The following is a 21,589-nucleotide window of genomic DNA, read 5'->3' as shown; positions in this document are numbered from 1 at the left end:
GTGTAAAAAATTTCAAAATAAAAATTCACTCTCTTTAATCAAATGTATTTATTATCTACAGGAACAAAAAAAAAACGTAAGCGTAAGATTGCACAATTCTTCTAGAGTATCCATCTTGATAACACGTAGGCTCGAAATGCAGTGAACACAATATTGCAAATTGTGGCGGCGTCCAATCAACTCATGTCTCACGTTTTATACCCATTTTTTATTTAGCTCTGGAAATCTAAAACAAAATGAATTTATTAATAATCTGAAAGAGAAATTAATAAACAACAAACGAAAACTAAAACACATAGTGCAAATAAAACAACCACGTGGTATGTTTTATTTTCCTGCGGTAAAAAATTTACATCTATTATTTGCAACAACAACTACATATAAATCTGATTTATGAAACAAAATAAATAAATCAACGTTAATATGAAATAGATTTTTTGTCATAAATCGATAATATACGCTAGATGTGTTACAACACTACGGTGGTAAACAAAATGCCAAACGTGATATTATTGTGACGTTTTTTAAAAATTATTTCATTATTTTATATTCCACAACCCCATAAAGTGGGTAAATGTTACAGTTACAACATAAAATTACAAAAAAGCGCTTGATAAAACCTTCAAATAGGTTTAAAACATAAATATTTATCAATTTGCTGAAAATCACTTACCGATGGAAAGATATTTTTACATTGTTTTTATCCAAAACTCCCATTCGACTAGTGATAGCCGGTTGCTAAACATACAATAGTTATTTTAGCACACTGACAAATAAAAAGAAACACTGTACACTTTATATTTTCTAAATATTTCGTTAAAAACACTTGACGCACTGAGCCCACCAGCTGGTTGGAAAACAAACTGACTGCCGGCGCGCTACGTTTGAAGACAGTGCAGATACTCTATCGCTATCTCAATCTGGCTTATGCTGTTATTGACTAAGAGTAAGTAGATTAGAAAATATGTATTTTGTTCTGTCTTAATATAAGAACTCTATAGGTTAATTGCTCTTAGGCTACATCAGATCTGTGCAGTCTACAGATCAACAGATAAAGGTTACAGACTATCAAAATTATTCTATAACGCATTTCAATCACAGAACAGATTTCAATAAAGAAACGAATCTTAAATGGCGGCGCTTATCATTCCCTCTCGCTTACACACGGCCGTACGGCATGCAAAAAAAATAGGGAAAAGTAAAATCACTATAGTATTGAATTTCCCTAAAATAGTTTTTATCATAAATTTACAATTATTACAATTATGTATTTGCGATAGTAAATAATGTTTTATTGGAATTTGACAAAATATTATGTTCTTTGGGAAAAGTTGTTCAGTTTTATGAGCTCATTACAAGTATTATGGGGATTTTGTTGCATTCTGTATACGTAAATATGATATTATTTCATTTAAATACATAAATATCATAACAAAAAAGTTTGTAAACAAACAATTTGAAATAATTTATAAAATAATTATCCATTTACGTTATTTTTATTTTATTTTTTCTGACCCTACCATACGTCAGTGTCAGCTTTAGCCGCCATTGAAGATTCGTTTCTTTTGAAACGCGTTATATTCTATTGCTCGGTGACTGCTGTCTGCTCGATAACTCAGACTTGTGCATTAATAGTTGCTCTCTATTCACTTATTTAGAATAATCGTGTAGAATGCCATGCCATCATTATAATTTTCTATAGGTTTATAAAGTTCGTGGCTGGACACTCACATTCACACAAAAATAAAAAAATGTGTGCGTGTACTAGTGTACACACGTAAGAAGTAAAACTTCTTTATGACCTTATTTATTTTTATTTATTTATTATACTTTATTCCATTAAAAAAATACATAAACACATATAACAAAGACAAGACTACAGAAACAGCAAAGGGCAAAAATTATTTACTTTACAGAAATACGTCGAATCACGCGTGGTAGGGTGGGGATAAGAAAAAGATGGCGCGTAACGGAAAAATGTCACGCGTAACGAAAAAATGTTACACTTAATTTTTTTCCAACCCCGATACAGAAGTTTCACTTCAGAAACCCACAAGTAAGACAACATTTGCAAATGGTTTTTTTTTTTCTTAATTTATGTATGCATGCAAGTAATTGGTCCAGTATATACATGGTTTAAACAATAAAATGGCATTATTTTATATGATTTAATATAAAAATTATTTTATCACAAATACACAGAAAATTTTGTTTTGTGAAATTTATTTTATTCTACGCTACCGTCGCTACCTGCTCTTTAGTCTTTGCATCTATGCTGATGCTGTCAAATGTAAAAATGCACTTGATTCTGACAGGCGTTTAATTTGTAGTTTTATTTTAAATTTAATAATTTTCTAATATCCTAAAATGTTAAGGTAAGATTTTAGTTTTACCAATCCAAATTTAAGTTGTATATAAAAATTGGCAGATTTTCTACCTGCCTAGTATGTGTAATGATATATCATTCCTTTTGTTTCAGATAGTATGGGTCTTTTATGTCACACTTGCGGTTTGACACTATATTTTGTGTCTCGATGTATGATAATACTTACAGAATGATAAAATATCTACGAGAATAAACATATTTGCAGATAATTAATCTTTACGACCATGGGTAACCAAAATAGTTGTTGTTGCTATCGTAGTCCATCACCTATAAGGAAGGATATTGTAAAACTAGAAGATTATCTTCCCGAAGGAGAAGTTAGCTCTAATAATATACAGCACATCAGCGAGCGAGAACCTGACGATGGTGACATTGATCCTTCTCAAGATCCTATTGCTGGGACCATTTTCATGGAAAGGTCGAAGGCTTCGATCGAAAATGGTATCACAAGAAAACGAAGTCAACACCAAATAGCCGAAAATAAAATGAAAAAAAGCAGTTCCTGTTCTACTATATATTTAGATGATAGTACTGTATCTCAACCTAACTTAAAAAATACTGTAAAGTGTGTGGCACTCGCTATCTACTACCACATAAAGAATCGAACTTCTGAACGTAGATTAGACATATTTGATGAAAAATTACATCCTTTAAGTAAAGATGGGGTGAGTGATGATTATGATAAGTATAATCCTGAACATAAGCAAATATACAAGTTTGTTCGAACACTGTTTAATGCTGCCCAATTAACAGCTGAGTGTGCTATTATTACTCTAGTGTATTTGGAAAGACTTCTCATTTGTGCAGAGTTAGATATTGCCCCATCCAATTGGAAAAGGATAGTATTGGGAGCAATATTACTTGCAAGTAAAGTATGGGATGATCAAGCAGTGTGGAATGTAGATTACTGCCAAATTTTAAAAGATATCACAGTGGAAGATATGAATGAATTAGAGAGGCAATTTTTAGAAATGTTACAGTTTAACATAAATGTACCGTCAAGTGTATATGCAAAGTATTATTTTGATCTGCGCACACTAGCAGAAGCTAATGACTTAGCTTTTCCTAGTGAGCCATTGAGTAAGGAAAGAGCACAAAAGTTAGAAGCAATGTCTAGAGTTATGGAAGATAAGATTGCAGCCGAGGTTGTTAAAAACGGTATAAAGAAGTGGTCTAGTTTAGACAATGTTAATTCTGGTGCTGGAGTCAGACGCAGTGTTGCCATACTGTCATAATTTTGTAAACATTTTCCTGATTCGTAATTGCTAGGTTAAAATTTGGATCCAAAAATAATATATGTAATGTCTTTAAAACTTTTGCACCAGTTTAACAAAACAAAATTATGTAGACTTGCTTCTTAAAGGACCTTGAGATTTGTTATGCCCGTACATAGCGATCTACAGGGAGTATTGTTGGTTTATTTAAAATATTGTGAATTATTAATTCAATTATAGAAACATTTGTAATTATTTGAGATTAATGATCTGATCTCCTTACAATTTCAATCAGTTTTATATTAATGATGATAATCTTTAAATGAAAGACTTGTAAATTGTGGTCCAATATTTTTGTATTATACCCATACTAATTGTCACTGACTTTTTTCTTTTTACATTAAGCTTCCAGTTTATTATAAGTTCTTATAAATAAGAAGCACTAATATTGATAGATTGCTTCCAAAGCTGAGTTGCTTAGTATATATAGATTATTAATAGTATTGGAAAAATTGTCTTTTGACTGAAATAAGGCATTTGTGATTGTGGTGTAAATGTATTAGTCATTTCTTTTAAAATTATTTAAACATGCATTTAGATTGGACGTAGGATGTTTATTGATTATGCCAAATTATTTTGTAATCAAAGTGAAATATGTAAACTTAGTCAATCAATAACTAAGATAGGCAAATAACTATATCACTTTTTATGGCAATACATATTTCTTTTTCTTTTAACTGTACAATATAGGAATTGATTAATTTTAATTATACTGTTTTATTTTATGATTAAGTTATGTAATTCAGAATTCATACATATTGTATCTTAATTGTAATTAAGGAGAATAAACATTTTATATGAGACTTTCAATGGGATCTTTATTTAACTACTTAGATAGTTGATTTCATAGTAAACATTATGTTCCTTATTGTGTTAGGTTTCTGTACATATCTACAATACAAACAGTACACTAGTTTATTCTATAATATATAGTTAAGCCAATGGTTTCAGGTCCTTCAAATATGAGCTGTAATTTTCTAATATGTCAACAACATCGCTGCTTTTGTTGATCTGTTTATCAAACTCTCCCCCAACTGACCATAGTGTCTCCAGATCATACACCTGTCTTACTTTGTCTGAGAAAATGTGTAGTGCTATATTACCTGAAATTATGAAACATTATTAGCACTGCTTATCTAAGTCAAGTTCCAATACGTGAGTCATAATATGAAGAACTGTTTGATTGTTTGGGATTTGTGGAACCTACATAATAAAATTGAGGAAAATGCATGAAATAACATTCAGAAAAAATGTGTCTACTCAAAAATAGTAAATAGATTGAATGGAATGAAAATTTGCACTGTCTGAATGGGCAGTAAAATTAATTTGTTAACACATTAAACATGTAATATTATAATAATTAATAATTATACAAAAATAATATAGAAATATGTTGCAATACTATTTAAGATTACAATTTTTGTGAACATTATTTCGGCCCAACTGTAGTAGGTTAGTAACATAATTTGTTTAATAAAAATTTCTAAAAATAAACTTACCTAAGTCTAAAGCAATCCATTCATAAGAATTTTTACCTTCTAGTCTAGGTATGTGATCAGATTTATTACATTTTCTCTTATAAACCTTCCTTACGAATTCAGCTAATGCCTGAATATGTCTCTTACTTCTGGCACTAACAACACAGATATATTCTACATAGTTTATTTCTTTTGGCACAGTAGCAACAAATATATCTTTTGAGTTTTCTCTTTGCAGTAGTTCCACTAAGTCCTCAATGTCAAATACACCATTTTTGCCTCCTAAAATAGGTAGGTATGTAAAAAGTATGAACTTGCAGAAAGTAATGTACACTTTATATAAATAGATTAATCTAAACTTTGTATCATAAAATATGTACTCACGTTCTAAATTTATGCCATCAAACTCGTCACTAAGGATTGGATAATTATTTTCCATAGTATAGTTTTCATCTGCTGTATGTTCAATAACAGGCGAGTTAGATTCTGATAGAATTTGATATTTACTAGCTATACCCGGTGAAGGCTTATTTGGAGGGTTTCTAGGATTATTTAAACAAACCCCACAGTAAAATGGTCTTTTTGATTCAACAACACTTTGATATTTAAATAAAGTTTTTACGTTTCTCCTTAATATTTTCAACATCCTTATAGTAATATTAATGTAAATATGAATACAAGATTTAAGAAAGCTCACTGGTAAGGTTAGAATAAATATCCGTTGTTTTCTATATTACTTGAATACTTGGTTGTTTTTGTAAACAAAGCAAATTTTTAGGTTATAACATAAAACATATAAATATGACACACGATCTGACGTCTGTCGTCCTCGTCAGTCCTCGTCTGTTCCGTCAAATGTCATTTTGAGTGTAGATCTGTGGTGTAGATAATATCATGGTAAGGGTGCATTTACACATTCGTGTTCGCTATTGGCCTCGTGACTTGACCATATTTAAAACTAGTGGTCCGCCCCGGCTTCGCCCGTTCATATTTCGCAATAAAAGATAGCCTATGTCCTTTCTCGGGTATCATACCAAAATTCATGCAAATTGGTTCAGTAGTTTAGGCGTGATTGAGTAACAGACAGACAGACAGAGTTACTTTCGCATTTAAATTATGAACATTTGTATACGAATGTCTACGCGTTCACTGTTTACACATTCGTCTTCCCTTTGATTATATAAAAAAAACGCAATTTAACACGACTAAGCTACTATTAAAGCGGATAGCGAGTCACTATTCAGGCGTTTGTGAAAATGCATCACCACTCAAATAATTAATTACCTAGATACCTATAATTGGAGCAAAATTACCAACTTTAAACCTGGAATCCAGAATGGTTAAAAAATCGTTATCATCGGTTTCAAGCAGACGCCGTTGGTCCAAAGCAGTTTGGTGTAGGTATATAATAATATCCTTCATTACTTATATCTAAATAAATTTGATGCTAATAATAGTATATCCAGTAACTATCCTTAAACTTAGTTTTTCGTACCTACTTATTTTTAGATCATCGTTAAGGTAAGGCACTGGTTGAAGCAACGAAGTTAAGGTTTATTAATTACCGGATACCAAGCGGATACGCTATATTAAATAATTATAATTCATATACTTAAACAGAATTTTTACTTCCAATAAACGTATAAAATGAGTTTTACTAAGTAGGTACATAATAATATTATCAAGGAATTTTCTCAAAATGTATTCAAAAACTATTAAAAATAATTTAGTTGCGAGTTTTAAGAGTTATAGATGATTAATTTACATAGAACTACGTATGTAAGTAAAACAAAACATTACGATTTTTAACATCGATTATTTATAGAAATTCCAAGCGCAATGAAGGCATAAAATAGGTAAAAAAAAATGAGTTCTTAGGTAGGTACTTTAAATTTTTCTTATAAGGTAGCAGTAAGGTTTATAAAAATCGTGTGTATTAGATACCTAATTAAATAAATAAATAAATAAATAAATAAATAAATATTATAGGACATTATTACACAATTAGTTTATATGTGTTTTTTTTTCAGATTATAAGCTTATTTACCGGCACCTAACTACATGATACATAATATTTGACTATAACATTAAGCTAAGTGGGTCAGGAGCAAAGTTAAACTCAATGTTTTGTACCTATAAAAATCTAGGTACCTACATTAAAACTATGCCATTAGAGTTATCGCTTTGTCAACAAGCTATCTTATCTTTCATTATCAATAGGCGTGGGAGCAACATTGCATTCGCCTTTATTCATTTGTTTCATAGTAAAATAACTATTTGTTATTTTTATTTAAAATATTGTCTAGGAAAAAACCACAATGTGACTGTCGATAAAAAAAAGTATAAGATTGGCTGAAATGTAATCATAAGAAAGTTATTGTAGTGTATTTTGGTGAAGATGGGAGTTTGTGAATTGGATAAAGAAGTGTCTGGTGAAATTTTGGGATGGAAGCTTCCAGCTTGGCAAGCGTTGTTATTACATCGTGTTTTCCCCTCTTGCGGGGGATTAGTAAATTATCTCTTCATCATTTGTTTTGATTTCGCATTGGTGTATGAACATTATCAGAATAAAAGTAATGTGTGAGTATTCCACCTTATTTACAATTTAATATTGTTGACACGAATTTTTTGTGTTTTTACGGTGGAAAATAAATGACGCTACGTCGCTATTATTACTTAGCCTCAAATCTCAATAGCAGTAGCTTCTTATGTTTTTATTTATGTACTAGGTACCTGATGACCTCGGCTTCCCGAGTACCAGTACCAGGTACCGGGATAGATCGATCTTCGTAACAAATTTCATACGTAAATTTGATCAGGTTATTTTGTATGAAAATGTAAAAGCATCCATCCAACCAACTTAACAGACTTTCTTGTTTATATTATTTGTACGATATTTATATCTTTAATTTTAACGTCAGTTAGAATTTAATATATTAAAATGCCATTCTGAGCGAATTAAATAGTAACTCAGCCCCCGGAATCACAGACACAATAGAAAATAATATATTTTGTCGTGGTCAGATCGGGCCGCTCGGGGCTCAATGGGATAGTGTCTAATTAGAGTTCGAACTCTAGTATATCCAATATGTTTTAGGTAATATCAGATAGGTACAGATCGATTCAAACTTTAATGGCGGTTCGGAAGTTACCTAGGCGCAGCACAGCAATGCGCGCACAGGTCATTTAGCGTCCCGCTAATTTATTAAATTGTTGTCTACGCATCGTATCGTACCTACGATGTTCATAGCCGTCATTAAGTTTGAATCGTACTATATGTGATATTGATGATCATTGTATGTTTTTTTTTTCTTCCTCAGGTTAGCCGTATTCTGCTTGATAATAATATTCTTACCAGCTGTAATATCTCTTGTTTTTACCCTGGCGTCTCCACCACCTACATTGCTACCAGAAGATCATACATTTCATGTGAAAATAACATCATCTGACGTCAGATGGATTTTTATGCAACTTGGGAATGCTATTTTCTTTCCCATTGCTACCATTGGCAGGTAAGATATTTTTTAATGATTATATTTCTTAATCAAAAAAAAAAAATAAAATAAAAATATTTTCCAGAAAAAAAGGATGCCAGCGAATCATCGGTCGGTGACTTTTTGTATTTTTCGGATATTGACTCTTATAGTCATTCGCAAGCCTACCTAATTATTCTCGAATATTACCTACTTACCTATATGTATATATACAATAAGAGACTAACCTTTTAGATTACGTGTTGTGAACGAATCTTGCTCATTCTACATTTTTTAAATAAACGGTATTTTCTCTTGAACATAAAGCTTTTGATTCATCCGAAGTTGTTCACATCGCATCGTAAGCGTGATAGTGAATAAAATATGTGCGTTTAATCATGCGTACATGATATTTACAGTCACGAACGAAACTACGTACGACCGTAACTTTTATTGTTATTGTGGTATGTTATATTATTTTGTATTACAGGTACAGTTACCTTATATTCTGGTGGACTGAAGCTGTGTTTGCAGCTCATTCACATGATGAACAAAGAACGCAGGTTGCTCTTACCGAAGCGCGCGCCCCTTCTTCGGTAGAGCTATATTTATTTCTACAGGCGTTCGTACATTCTGCACCACTCGCAGTCATAAACTTATTAGATATGATGTCCAATTATAATAATCCTACTTACGATAAGAGTAAGTATACATGTCTTTTCGTTAGTCGTTTTTCTGTTAAAATATAATACCTACCTTAAACATATTTTTATTTTAAAGTGCTCCTTCAAGCGGTCAGTTTGGTTGCATCTTCGTTGCGAATGGCGAGTACTGCTACTCTATATAGAAGATTCGAAAGAGAAAAGATATGCGGCCGTAGATATCCGTGGAACATTAAATTCGACGATCAGATAGAAAGTATACATAAAAAAGAAATAAATAGTAGCATCGACGACGAGCCCGTATACGAACCTATTATTCAAAGAAGAGAACAACTATCATCAAACACGCAATCGGATACCATAAACGAAAAAGTTAATAGTGATTTTATACAATTTTCTCCGCGTCATTCGTTGAGGATCTCATCGTTTTACGACGACGATTGCGATTGTGACAGTGATACAAGTTCAGATTACGTGCCACCGACAAATAAACAGGAAGCGACGGATAGCGATGACGAGTACGTCAGACCAATATCGATCATAGATAAAGTGGCACCTCGCAGACGAGACACATATAACATAGAACAGGTGAACGTGACCCCTCCGCCGCTGACGTATGCTCCGAGGCCAGGTTCTTTGGCGGTTTGGGCCGAGAAATTGGTTGAGAACGCGGAGTCGATCCCGGCGTGGCTGTCGGCGCCGCCGCGTAGGAAGCACGTGGAAGTGATCCAGGACGAGCCCGAGCTGCCGCGTCGTGTGCCGCGCTCGCGAGTCCGCGGTCTCGAGCCGCAAGACGTCTCGGCTGCTTTCATACATTTCCTGGGCTGGTACGGATTCTTTGTCGCGCGATTGCTCTCTCTAGCCGCATTTATTAACTTTTCACCTTTTTTCTCAATAATAGTTTTATTTATACATTACCAAATAATGTTACTTTTATTAATAGTGCCGCAAGCTCCCACCGTTAGGCGGGCGTTTTATATATTCCTGGCGTTCATTTATTTGTTTTGTTTGATGGAGTTCAAAATTCGTTTCCGTCACGTTCGCGTGTGGCACATTTTTTGGTTTCTCGTTTGCAGCGCCGAGATTGTGATATTTATTTCTTTGTGGTCCACTATTGATAATCCATTACACAATTGGTGGAACTACTTTATTGTTACCGTCACTATTACCAGCATGTTACTTAGTTATATGTTGTTTCTAATATATTTTTTAATACTTCAGCCTAGGGAGACCGTTGTACATGTAGATAGTATCAAAAGTAAATCTTTCAAAGTTAACAGACACACCATATAGTTAGATTCAAATGGATAAAATTTGTTTAAAATTTGTTTTTGTTTAATGTTTTTAATATGAAAAAAATATTGATGTTTTGCTTTGTAGGTACTAAGAATAACTTTTTGCGTACAATTGAACATTCTAAGAATTTTGATTGAACACATCTGTTGGTTATAACGTGTTTACTTATTCTTATGGTTTTAGATTGTATCTACTTCTCAGTTCTCTTCTTCTGTTTTTATATGATTTTTATGTAATATATTATTTCGGTACCAATTATTATACCACCTACTTACTTATAATATTGATTATTTTATTCGAAATGATTATGATATTCACAAATTTTCAGTTTCATATTATTTATAATTTTTAAACTGTAAAAGTACAATATTCAGATGGTAAGAATATTTTTTTTTTACATTGCTAGTATTTATGCATAATAAAAACTGTAAATTATTTTGGCTGTGAAGTTAACCAGTAAACGAAATGATGAAACAATATTATATTATACCTGCAGTTTGACATTTATGTTTTCCCAGTGCAAAGCGGCCATAAAACGTTACATAACAATTACTTTTCTCGTCGCTTGGCACTTCAGCAGAACACGTATGAAATGCTGTAACCTATTATTACGGACACTCCATGAAAGAAAGGTGCAATACATCTATAGAAGTAAACAACACTGCTGTTACACTTCAAAGAAACTGCCTCTTTTCACAACTGTGATTGAAGTTTGCCTTTTGGTCGTTAATACTGCTTTTGATTTTTAAATTCCGATCTGTGCGTTTGTGTAAGTATCTCTCTATAATATTTATGTGTAACCGAAAGGTCTAGTTAAAAATATTTACGTAGGAAACTTTAGCCTACTCAAAATCAGTCGCGTGGGTTCTTAGTACGACATCAAAATGTCGTTATAATTACTAGCTGCCACTGAATGAATTAATGGTTAAATTGTTCTCCATTTTCATTCTAAACTTATAATCCTAGTTACCTATATATTTTGTTCAAATAGTTAGTAAATTGTAAAGTAAATAATGTGCCTATTGCCTACTTACCAGCAGGCGGTACCTACTACGTCTTGAGGTTAAGAAGAAGTTTAATTCAGAATTAAATACTTAGTTTTATATTCATAAAAGTATCGGATTATTCATAATAATTATACCCACTTCAGTTTAATACATTTACGAGTGAATTCTTTTGTTTAAACGTGTTTGATTTAATTTGTAGAGTGACACAAATCACGATATCAACAGCTGATAAACTAATCGATTTTCTATATTAAAAGATAAATCACCCAACAGCAATACCTTCTCTAAATTCCTATTTACTCCCTAAATATCTAATTTCCTTCTCTAAATCATTCTCATTAAAAAGATCAACGCTTTATTCCCTGTCAGAACTAAACATCTTTTTGATTGTTATCGACCATGGATCGAATCGAAGTACCTACTCCCTATAGCGTAGTTACGCATGCAGGAAACTTCTAGAGCAATTTGCAAAACGTCTACATTTTTTTTTATGCAGACGTAATCATTAAATTTGCATTAATCCAACAATTATTATCCTCAAATCTCGAATGTTAAAAATCGAATTAGTTAAAACCACTAGCTGGAGGTTTTATAAAAGAAAATTAGGTAAGTATTTCTCAAATATTTAATTACCTATGTAGAAAAAAATACCAAAAAATATTCAGCCCATATTCAGTCTGTATAAATAAAGTTTCATGTTGCATGTATTACAGCCTCTCATTACCAACATATTCATGTTTGTTTTTATTAAATACGCAGATTTAGTTACGAGCGCCTAATTGATGAGCCGTTGGTATTTTTATTGGTAACTTTGTTCGGCCTTGTGTACATTTCAATTACGAAATTCTTATAAAAATATTATAAATATTTCTTCTCTTTTGTTTGTAAACATTAACGTAAACGCCGTTCGCAAAATTCTTCATGTTTACAAGTGTAAATGTAATGTGATATAGGTAACTTCATGGTATGCGGTGGTCGGCGGTCGGCATGGTGCTCGTCAGGTCAGCACCCTTGCTATATGAAGCTCTTTGTAGCTACACAATCGCCATTCATTAAGAGTTATTGAATATTACGTATCCCATTTTTTCGCAAGTATAAAAAATATTAGTTTTTCACAAATATTTTAAACTCTACATTCTCGAAGTATCACTGTCACATTCGTTACATCGCTGAGTTTGCATGTGACAGTTATTAATTGATTTCTTCACTTATTACCTAAACTCTACGGTTTACACAAAATGTTCGTTTGTTAGAAAATATCTATATAAATAATAAATATTTAATGTAAGTAGAAACAATCATCGTTTGTTTGCTTCACAATACAAGAAACCAGTCATCAAATTACAGCTTAAATCTTCAGAATATCATTTATGATTCAAAGAAAGGTATGTAATAATGCGAAACTGGTGAATCACGTTTACATTTCAATGCGTATATAGGTAGTTATATGAATAAATCCTGTAGCGTCGGTAATCACTTTGATGATTATTTTTTGCTAATTTACCGTGGCCTGTCGATAGCGAGCCGGAGATGAGAGCGCAATTTGTAATTATGGTCAGACAGCTTTGACCGGGAAATGCATCTACACCAGCTTTCTTGTTTAGTTTCTACCTCTGCAGCATAGTCATTAGATTTAATAGAAGATTGACTTCGTTATTTTCACAATAGAGTAGATAAAGACTTGTAAGTAAATAAATCTTCCACATAATATTATTGGTAAGTACTCTTTTCATATTCTAAATAGATGAAGTAGATAAATATACATATAATATTATGTACATCATAATGTTGAAATACTAGAATTCTTTACAAACGTCAGGTTCATTAACCCCCACGCTAAAATCATCAGTAAGTACCAATGTGTTACAAGCTCCGCCTACATATTTTACAAATAATATTTATGTATATTAGAAACCAATGCAGAAAGTTAATAAATTGTCAGTTGTACTTGACGGAGGCTGGGCCAAGGCCCTCGCATCGGCTTGTAATCCGACACCTCTTGTACTCAATCTTCTCTACTAATTTGCGGTTCCCTGCTGTTACAGGGTTGTATTTTACAAAGTTAATTATGTGATTAATTCATTACTGCCATTACTCCTAAAATTTATTATTATTTATAATGACCATTAGACATTGTAATAAATGATCGTAAATAGTTTGAATTCGGTAAATGTTTGTATTCACTATTGAGTATATTGACATAAATTGAATAGTTTTTTGTTTGTGTGTTTGTGCTTGCCTTTGTAATTATAGTTCATAGTAACTTTCTTACAAATTGATTACTCTAAGCTTTTGATTGCCAAAATAATTTAATGATTTCCATTTAAAACTTTAATAAATTATATCAGAAGAAACATAATGAACTACATTTCAAAATCTAACTGAATGGAAATCGATTTTCTCAAACTCACATCGACACCGACTTTATTAAGTTATTAGTGGCAAATTCCATAGTAAAATTTACATACATTGTGTATGTAAATTTTACTATGGAATTTGGTACTTATTATGTATTGTGGGAACCCTAGCGAGTCCAGGCCTGTGTGTAAAGAGGCGGAACCCTACAACGGGTTGCGTTGTGCCGCACGATAAATCGAACATCGCCGAGGACAATTTCGCTGTCCGCAGAGATCGACTTTCATGATATTGCCCAGATATGTAAGTTATTTCTAAGAAATCGCAGGGTGTGAAATGTTTAACCTTCTTGAATTTATTGTATGAAGTTGTATTTATTATGTAGGTAATTGAATATTTTTTTAACAAAGCCTTGGACCTGTTGAACCTAAGTGAGTGAAGTCCCGTGTCCCCAAGTAGGGTAAGGGGCAGATGCATTATACATCTGTTTCACTGATCGATTTTATTTAAGGACAAGTAGGTGATCAGCCTTCTGTGTCCTACCAGACCGAGACATTTTTTTTAGTTGTCTCCACCGGGAATCGAACCCAGGACTCCTCGGTTCTACGCTCACGCGTCAACCACTGTACCAAGGAGGCGGTCAAGTTGAACCTAAGGTAACACGTAAATTTTATTTTAATTGTATAACTAGTAACAAAGTTATAGAGTACCTACTTCTAAAGGTACTTACTAACATGGGCTGAAACAATTTTGAATCAAACATATATTTTTGGTAAATGCTGCTACATTTACGATATTCAATTTATATGCCTAATATTTAATTAGTATACCTACTTACACTCATAAAACTATTTCCATGAATATCATCCGCACAATACCTTCTCATTGTTCTCAACAATTAAATTCCACTCTTAAACTTCAAATCCTAATAAGCTTTGAGCAACCAGGTATCTACTATACCTAATATCTAAAGCATGCATAATTCCGCAAGACTAATAGGAAATACTACAAATAATAATCGGTCTCAATAACAACAAGCGATTTGTTTTGCATCTAGCACGCTTTGTGCGGTTACTGTAAATCCTAAGCCCAGTTGAAACAGTAGGTACACTCATATTCATTAACAATAATGCTTGCAATCTACACAGCTTCTATCTAGTAGCGGTCGCAATAGAAATATTATCTATTCGACTTATTGAAATTCTGCTTCACTCCGATAGTTTCGATCGTACAATTTCTCACGATAAGTAATTTCTGTTCTGTATAAATTATCAATTATTTGCTATTTAGAAAATGGCAATGTTGCGCAGGCCTTTTTTATACCTACATTCTATGCTTGTATATTAATAATATATAAAGACAGAAATATGTTCGTGTATAATTTATGTTTGCATATTTATTTTATCATGAGTAAATGATACGTAATATATTATTTTTTTCTTTGAAATAGACATAACATATTTTTGAGGTTTACATTGTAAGTGGCATGTACAGGTAGGTACCTACCTGTACACAATATGATTTACGTCTAGATACCTATAATAATGGAAATCAGATATGTAGAGTCGGAAAATTAGGAGCTGCAAATATCTCAAGTTTAAATAATAAAACGTTCTCATCTTCACGCATAAAGGGTTTTTATTGTTTTAAGAAGTACCTATATTTTACATAATATCAACAATAGAACTACTAGTTTTTAAGACTCTTAACAACTAGATGGATACACTTATTTCCCATAGAGCACTAAATGCTCAGTAGTAGAGTTCACACCATTTCACAAAAGAACAAGGCGCAAAGTTCGAAGTTTTAATCATTAAATATCTACAGCTAATGTACAGACAATGTGGGGTGATAGTGTATCACGAGTAACGTGTTCCCAATGTATTCTGAGTGCATCCATTTCTCCGCAACACAACTTCAAGTACGATAAGGTAATTACTCTCCAGATTGACTCATGTAAACAAACACGTATAAAAACAAATATAAACATCAGCAATTTAAGTTCTATGAACTGTGAATATGGCGATACTCAATTATTTATGTCAAGATTTATGTAATGAATTTTGTAATGTCATACGTTTTCCGGCAACGACTTTATGATGCATAGGTATTCTATTAGATTGATTGCATTGTGAATGCTCTATATTCTAAGGTAGTTAATTAATGCAGCGATTAACATTGATCATTTTACCGAGCTAGGATTACAAAAATTTTGTTAGGAATAAAATAAAATAATGACATTGCTATGGCAATGTTAGTTTTTCACTTGTTTTTCATTACTATTTTATATATTATTAGAGATTATATACCTATCAAAGTTAGGCATGAAGTAACGAAGTTTATTCCAACTTACTTTACCTACCTATTTCATATTAAGATTTCTCTCATTTTCCCATAAGAGCGCTTAATTAATCATAGATGAGCTTTTGTTAGCGTTGATCAAAATAGGGATGTTTACATTATGATTTAGCTACATTACGGTTTGCGCTTGTTATTTGAGGCTGCTCAAACATTGAACTTTGTATCATTATATATACTAAATATAGAAAAACAATGGATTACCAAGATAAAGTAATTTAAGAAAGCTTTGCTGCAGGTAACGATACTGTGCCATTGTCAAAAGCATTCGAAAGTGTGGGAGAATAGACATTGATAAGCAATAAATTAGAAAAGTTACTGTGGACGTCGATTGAGTCTTCGAGAGTCTTCGTGTGTGGTCAGTCAGGCGGCTGATTTATAATCATTATAACATTGTTATGTCTTTAAAGAATAGATCAGTTAATCTCTCTACGTAATCGCTTGCGTCATAGTGCCAAAATTGTTGGTACAATAACATGTTACTAAATTTAAAAATAACATCCAAGAGAAATAACTGCGAAACACGCAATAAATCATATCTTTTTAAATTTCAAGTTTCCGAATTCTTTTATAAATTTAGTCAGTTACCAAGCCATTTATGTTAATAAGTAACTGTGAAACTTACGACTATTTTAACAATTAACATGTACGTCTCCACATATCTATATGCATTGTATTCTAATTTACATAACGCTAGAACAAAGGTATTTAACGAATCACAGTTAATTATTTCTTGGTTCTTGGAATAATTTTTGAATTTCTTTTTATATTTATTAGGTAGAAATATTAAATATAATTTTTTATTTCGTATCGCACTAAGTAATTCCGTTAATTTTTCGACCAATAAAAGACTAAAGTAAATTACTATGAAGTTATTGGGGGCTTATTTAATATGGAAAAACCAATTTATTCTACGGCTTGTAGTTTAAATATGAAAAAATTTAAATTACATAACTACAAACGTAATAAAAAATTTAACGCATGCTTAACTAGAATTTTAATTTGAACACTTCAAAGTAAAATATTTTTCATTAGTCGCTACAGGCTACAACCTATATCTATCAATGGCAACAGGACCCGCGATTGAAAATAAAATAAGATAAAGTTCTTACAGGAAAACAATAAGCAAGTTTCTTATTACAATAGCTTGGTAAGTAACTGCAGGCTATCATGATTGTTTCATATAATAATATGTAGGTACTTAAGTATTTCTTAATTATAAGAATTATCGCTTAATTTTTTTTAAAAGCAGGTGACGGTATCTATTTAGTAATTTGTGATATAATCCTGAAATTAATAATTCATTCCACATCCAAATGTATACATAATCTTCCTCTGTTAATTAAAAAACATACAATTAGTGCTTGAAGGAAGATGACCTTGAGTGACTTTTAATCATTTGACCTTATTCTCATACAAAGCTAGCTTGTTAGCGGTTCTGATAGATGTTTCTAATTATTATGGGTTCAATCGTTCTTTTCATGGTTTTTTGTTCATATAAGTTTGCAATTTGAAATCTGCTACAAATTCATCTTATAGAATTTAAAATGAAACACAACACAAGGTAGGTATCAAATTATATAGGTAGGTAGAGTAAGTACATGTAAATAAAGTTTATTTCTGTTGTTCGTGTTTTAGTATTTTCAATTATTTATTTATTAGACTGTAGTATTTAGTTGCTTTTTTTCTTCTTAAACTCTATTTTCACTTTCCTAGCTTCGCCCATCCGGCATAATAAACTACCGCTCCGAATGTGGGCACCGTGTCTCTGAAAATAAGTTAAAGGTAACATTGAGTTATAATAATTCATCTTTTTGAGCTTTATTTGTATTTTTTATGTAATCGGTGTATGGTCTATGGAGAACTATATATAGCCTGTAGTTATGATCCATTACACTTATTACATAATATTTTTGCAAAATATATGAGCTTTTTTAATTTCTAAGCCCTTGGTCCCAAACGTAAATAGTAAATATCTTAACAATTAAGAATGTGAATTGTTTTTTTTTATAGTAAGAATTGAAATAGAGTGAAATCAACACCTGCGTGCGTACCTATGTACCTTCCGTAGCATAAATTGCATCTGTCATTAGAAATCACTCGAGTTTTAGATTCAGTAGCCGCTGCTGAATTGATAACGATTCGTATCATCAGTGATTATTATAACATGTGTATACGTGAGCTGGAAGCCGTATTAGAAACAACGCTCCTTTACACGTAAGATCGATCAGTCATTGTAAGAAAACTATTGTGGTTCTCAACAATACTAACTGACCATGTCGTCGCTAGCGCTGCGTGCGTGCGTGACGGGAGCGACCTACATTGAGCCTTGTCTATTCACATCGCGGATGCCTTGAATAATATTATCTATGGCAGAAGCTATTCGGTGAACTATGTGTTTTCCCACCATTTGAAAGACAAATAATTGTCTTCAGGTAATGACACTCACTATTCACTTAAGAACATTTAATACAAGGAACTTTGTAGTTTAAAAAGACGGATACAACAAAATTCATCCTTCTATTATCTTGAAAATTTGTGTAAGTTTTTAACATATTGATAATTGAGGAAATTACAGCTTATCTACTTGTCGATTGACTATGTTATCTTTTGTCTTTATATACATGTTATTCACTGAAATGAATAATATGAACAATAATTTACAATATTTCTTGGTTTATCTATAGTTATATCATAGTTGTATCTATGAAATTGTTGGAGCGTGTAGCTATTAGTAAAACGACATCGAATATTGATTGCCTACTACAATTTTAACATAGATAGTTCTTTCTCAGAATCGAAAACCGCTTTTCGTACTTTGCATTGCAATTAGAGTTTATCACGGCGCTCAAGTTAATCGTGGCTCAATCAATTAGCGTGATTTGATTAATTTGAAAACAGTCACGCACTTGCGTAGAACTGGCCTACCGGATTAGATTACGAGTGTAAGTTGGAAATCATGAGGAAAGCTTATATTTGCCGTATTCGTGTAGTTACAACAAACATTCCCAAGATAGAAATGCCATCAGTTTGTGATAGTGCTCCAGACAGCTTATGATCTAATTCATTAAATTATTTTTAGAATAATTCTATAGAATAATTATGATATAATTACATATATGTTTATATTATGACTAGATAAAGAGCCAAGAGGGAATATTTTTTTGTTTGTATGGCTTCAAAAGTAGGTACTGAACAGATTTTAATGATTTTTAAAGAATTTAAAGAATAGAAAAATTCGATCACGATCGGATTCGAATCTCTTTTTTTTCGAAACTTTTCATTTATAAAGCATTTGAAAGGTATAAAACTCAATATCAAATATTTGTATGCCCAACTTCATCCTGTGTTGCGCGTCCATATTCCTTGGCGTGTTGACTGGAGCATGCTGGACTTTGAATTCTACGAATCTATAATCGATTCACCTAAAAATAATGGAAATCTATTTATTTCATATATTTATTAGGATCAAATAGGTATGCAATTAACTTTCTGAAATTTGTAGAGATAGCGGTAATCAGTTGTTTAGAAAAATATGTAGAGAAATAAAGAAAATTTCGTATAAATTATTTTTATATGTTTACGAATATTATATTCTTGACATATGTTAATAAGATAACTCGTAACGAAAATTTTAGCCACCCACACTCTTACGTCAATCTGAATTTATCTCTTAGGACATACAAGTATACAGGTATCCACAACTAATATCATATCGGAAAACAGGAATAACAAATGTAACCAAATTGGAAATCCCTCTTATTGTAATAATTGTCACATATTGTTATTTCAACATTCATCCAGGATTTAAGATTATTTTAAGAAGTAGTTAATATTAATCCCATACTTACAGTTTTATAAATTTACTCATAACACCTAAATAAATATTTTAAGAGACCATAGACAAACAAGTATGGGGCGCTGATAATAATTAATTACCTGCCTATTAGGGCGATGGCACTTTATCACTCATTTAGCCGTTAAGTACTGTCTTTAACTCTGCGTTCCAACCAAATACGGGCAAAGGAGATAGTTTACCAGGTTCCCAGTAAATTAGTACCTTATTTATTATAATAATGTTTGCATATTTTACCTAATAGAGCACAGAGCTCCTTTAGCCGAATACTTGTATACAATTAAATAATATTTTATCGTAACTGTATATTTACACAATATTGAAGCATGAAAATATTCTAACAAGAACGTAATTGTCAACATTTTGTGTTGTTTCAGAATTGTTTTGTTAAAGTACCTATTTATGACTACAAAATAAAGCTCATATACGGGTTATAGGCAGAAATAAATGGTTTAGTCTGACTCTATCTACCTAAATTCATACTTAAAATTTAAACTTGTTAAATATATTATGAAACTATTCAGGTAAATTTAGCGATTCAAAATGAATTAAGATAAAACATCACTCCTAAACACACGACGAAAATTGTAAATTTTCCAGCAACGCATTCGTTTTACGTGCTTTTACTATCGAGTAGGTAGTAGAGCGTATATAATATTGTTTGTAATTAGTATGTTAGTGCGATACCCGATTACCCATTAACGACGCTATTTGATTGTTAATGTGGGTTGTTTCTCTTCTTTATAATATTACTTAAACCCATTTTTATTTTAATAATGAAATAAATAGGCTAAATCACTGATGAATTTGACATAAAAATATGTAAGAAGTAGGTGCTTTGTTCATAATTTACAAATTGAAATTATTTCTCATGGAACATAATGAGAACTGTTTCAAACATAAAACGTTTGCTCATGAATACATAATATAATTAAATATTTTTTTCCTAGATTACGATTAAAGCGAATAATTTTCCTCCGGGACTTGTATATATCGTATAAACTCAAGCTAGCGTTCCCTCAATAGCAGTAGGTCATGTATCAGACTTATAGACTCTAATTTTACAGTCAAATTTTAAGTAAGCACTGTTGGAGAATTATTTAAAAAGCGGTGTCGAAATTGGGCTTAAAAGTCATTTTCTTATTTAACTTTTCTTAAAATTAACATCGTAGAACCAAACTTTCTATTATTTATTTCACAGAAATAAGACATTTAAATGTTAATTATTGTACCTCTGTAACGATGGCTAGTAGGTACCTAACTTAAATGTTTCTACATATTTTTACAAATAAATATTATTTCCATAGAGCTCTACATTAAATACAACGTTTCTAATTTATTGCAAGCCGTTTATTACTTGTCTAATGAAATACAATCAAGATGTCCATACATCAAAATTTCATCTACTCTATGACACTTCTGATAGGAAATGAATCGAACTAAT

The 21,589-nt window shown here is 31.7% G+C and overlaps 3 protein-coding genes across 5 annotated transcripts; 2 read left to right on the top strand and 1 right to left on the bottom strand.

Annotated features, from left to right (window-relative positions):
* The first annotated feature begins 2,274 nt into the window (after positions 1–2,274).
* LOC123706154 (cyclin-Y-like protein 1) lies at positions 2,275–4,470 on the top strand. 2 transcript variants are annotated; one of them, XM_045655321.1, is made up of 2 exons: positions 2,275–2,375; positions 2,484–4,470. In XM_045655321.1, exon 2 carries the CDS (start codon positions 2,611–2,613, stop codon positions 3,619–3,621), a length of 1,011 nt encoding a protein of 336 aa, XP_045511277.1. In that variant the 5' UTR covers positions 2,275–2,375; positions 2,484–2,610; the 3' UTR covers positions 3,622–4,470. The 2 variants fall into 2 exon arrangements, with proteins under 2 accessions (XP_045511277.1, XP_045511276.1); XM_045655320.1 differs by having other exon boundaries at positions 2,281–2,375; positions 2,480–4,470.
* LOC123706155 lies at positions 3,939–5,968 on the bottom strand. Its single transcript, XM_045655322.1, has 3 exons — positions 5,523–5,968; positions 5,160–5,420; positions 3,939–4,763 (listed from the first exon to the last, which is right to left on the bottom strand). The coding sequence occupies exons 1-3, from the start codon at positions 5,782–5,784 to the stop codon at positions 4,594–4,596; spliced, it is 693 nt and encodes a 230-aa protein (XP_045511278.1). The 5' UTR covers positions 5,785–5,968; the 3' UTR covers positions 3,939–4,593.
* Positions 5,969–7,186: 1,218 nt separating this feature from the next.
* Positions 7,187–11,051, top strand: LOC123706375. 2 transcript variants are annotated; one of them, XM_045655625.1, is made up of 5 exons: positions 7,187–7,285; positions 7,445–7,718; positions 8,459–8,650; positions 9,102–9,313; positions 9,392–11,051. In XM_045655625.1, exons 2-5 carry the CDS (start codon positions 7,537–7,539, stop codon positions 10,564–10,566), a joined length of 1,761 nt encoding a protein of 586 aa, XP_045511581.1. In that variant the 5' UTR covers positions 7,187–7,285; positions 7,445–7,536; the 3' UTR covers positions 10,567–11,051. The 2 variants fall into 2 exon arrangements, with proteins under 2 accessions (XP_045511581.1, XP_045511580.1); XM_045655624.1 differs by lacking the exon at positions 7,187–7,285 and having other exon boundaries at positions 7,326–7,718.
* The last annotated feature ends 10,538 nt before the right edge of the window (positions 11,052–21,589 follow it).

Source organism: Colias croceus, chromosome 3, assembly GCF_905220415.1.
Source record: "Colias croceus chromosome 3, ilColCroc2.1".
Taxonomy (NCBI): domain Eukaryota; kingdom Metazoa; phylum Arthropoda; class Insecta; order Lepidoptera; family Pieridae; genus Colias; species Colias croceus.
The sequence above is the reverse complement of the archived record's forward strand: the minus strand, read 5'-3'. Positions and strand labels throughout refer to the sequence as shown.

Coding starts and splice junctions, on each gene's coding strand:
- LOC123706154 (XM_045655321.1), top strand. CDS start 2,611: ATGGGTAACCAAAATAGTTGTTGTTGCTATCGTAGTCCATCACCTATA.
- LOC123706155 (XM_045655322.1), bottom strand. CDS start 5,784: ATGTTGAAAATATTAAGGAGAAACGTAAAAACTTTATTTAAATATCAA. Junction 5,421..5,522: donor TGATGGCATAAATTTAGAAC/GTGAGTACATAT, acceptor TACCTATTTTAG/GAGGCAAAAATGGTGTATTT. Junction 4,764..5,159: donor ATGGATTGCTTTAGACTTAG/GTAAGTTTATTT, acceptor TCATAATTTCAG/GTAATATAGCACTACACATT.
- LOC123706375 (XM_045655625.1), top strand. CDS start 7,537: ATGGGAGTTTGTGAATTGGATAAAGAAGTGTCTGGTGAAATTTTGGGA. Junction 7,719..8,458: donor TATCAGAATAAAAGTAATGT/GTGAGTATTCCA, acceptor TTTCTTCCTCAG/GTTAGCCGTATTCTGCTTGA. Junction 9,314..9,391: donor TAATCCTACTTACGATAAGA/GTAAGTATACAT, acceptor TTTATTTTAAAG/TGCTCCTTCAAGCGGTCAGT.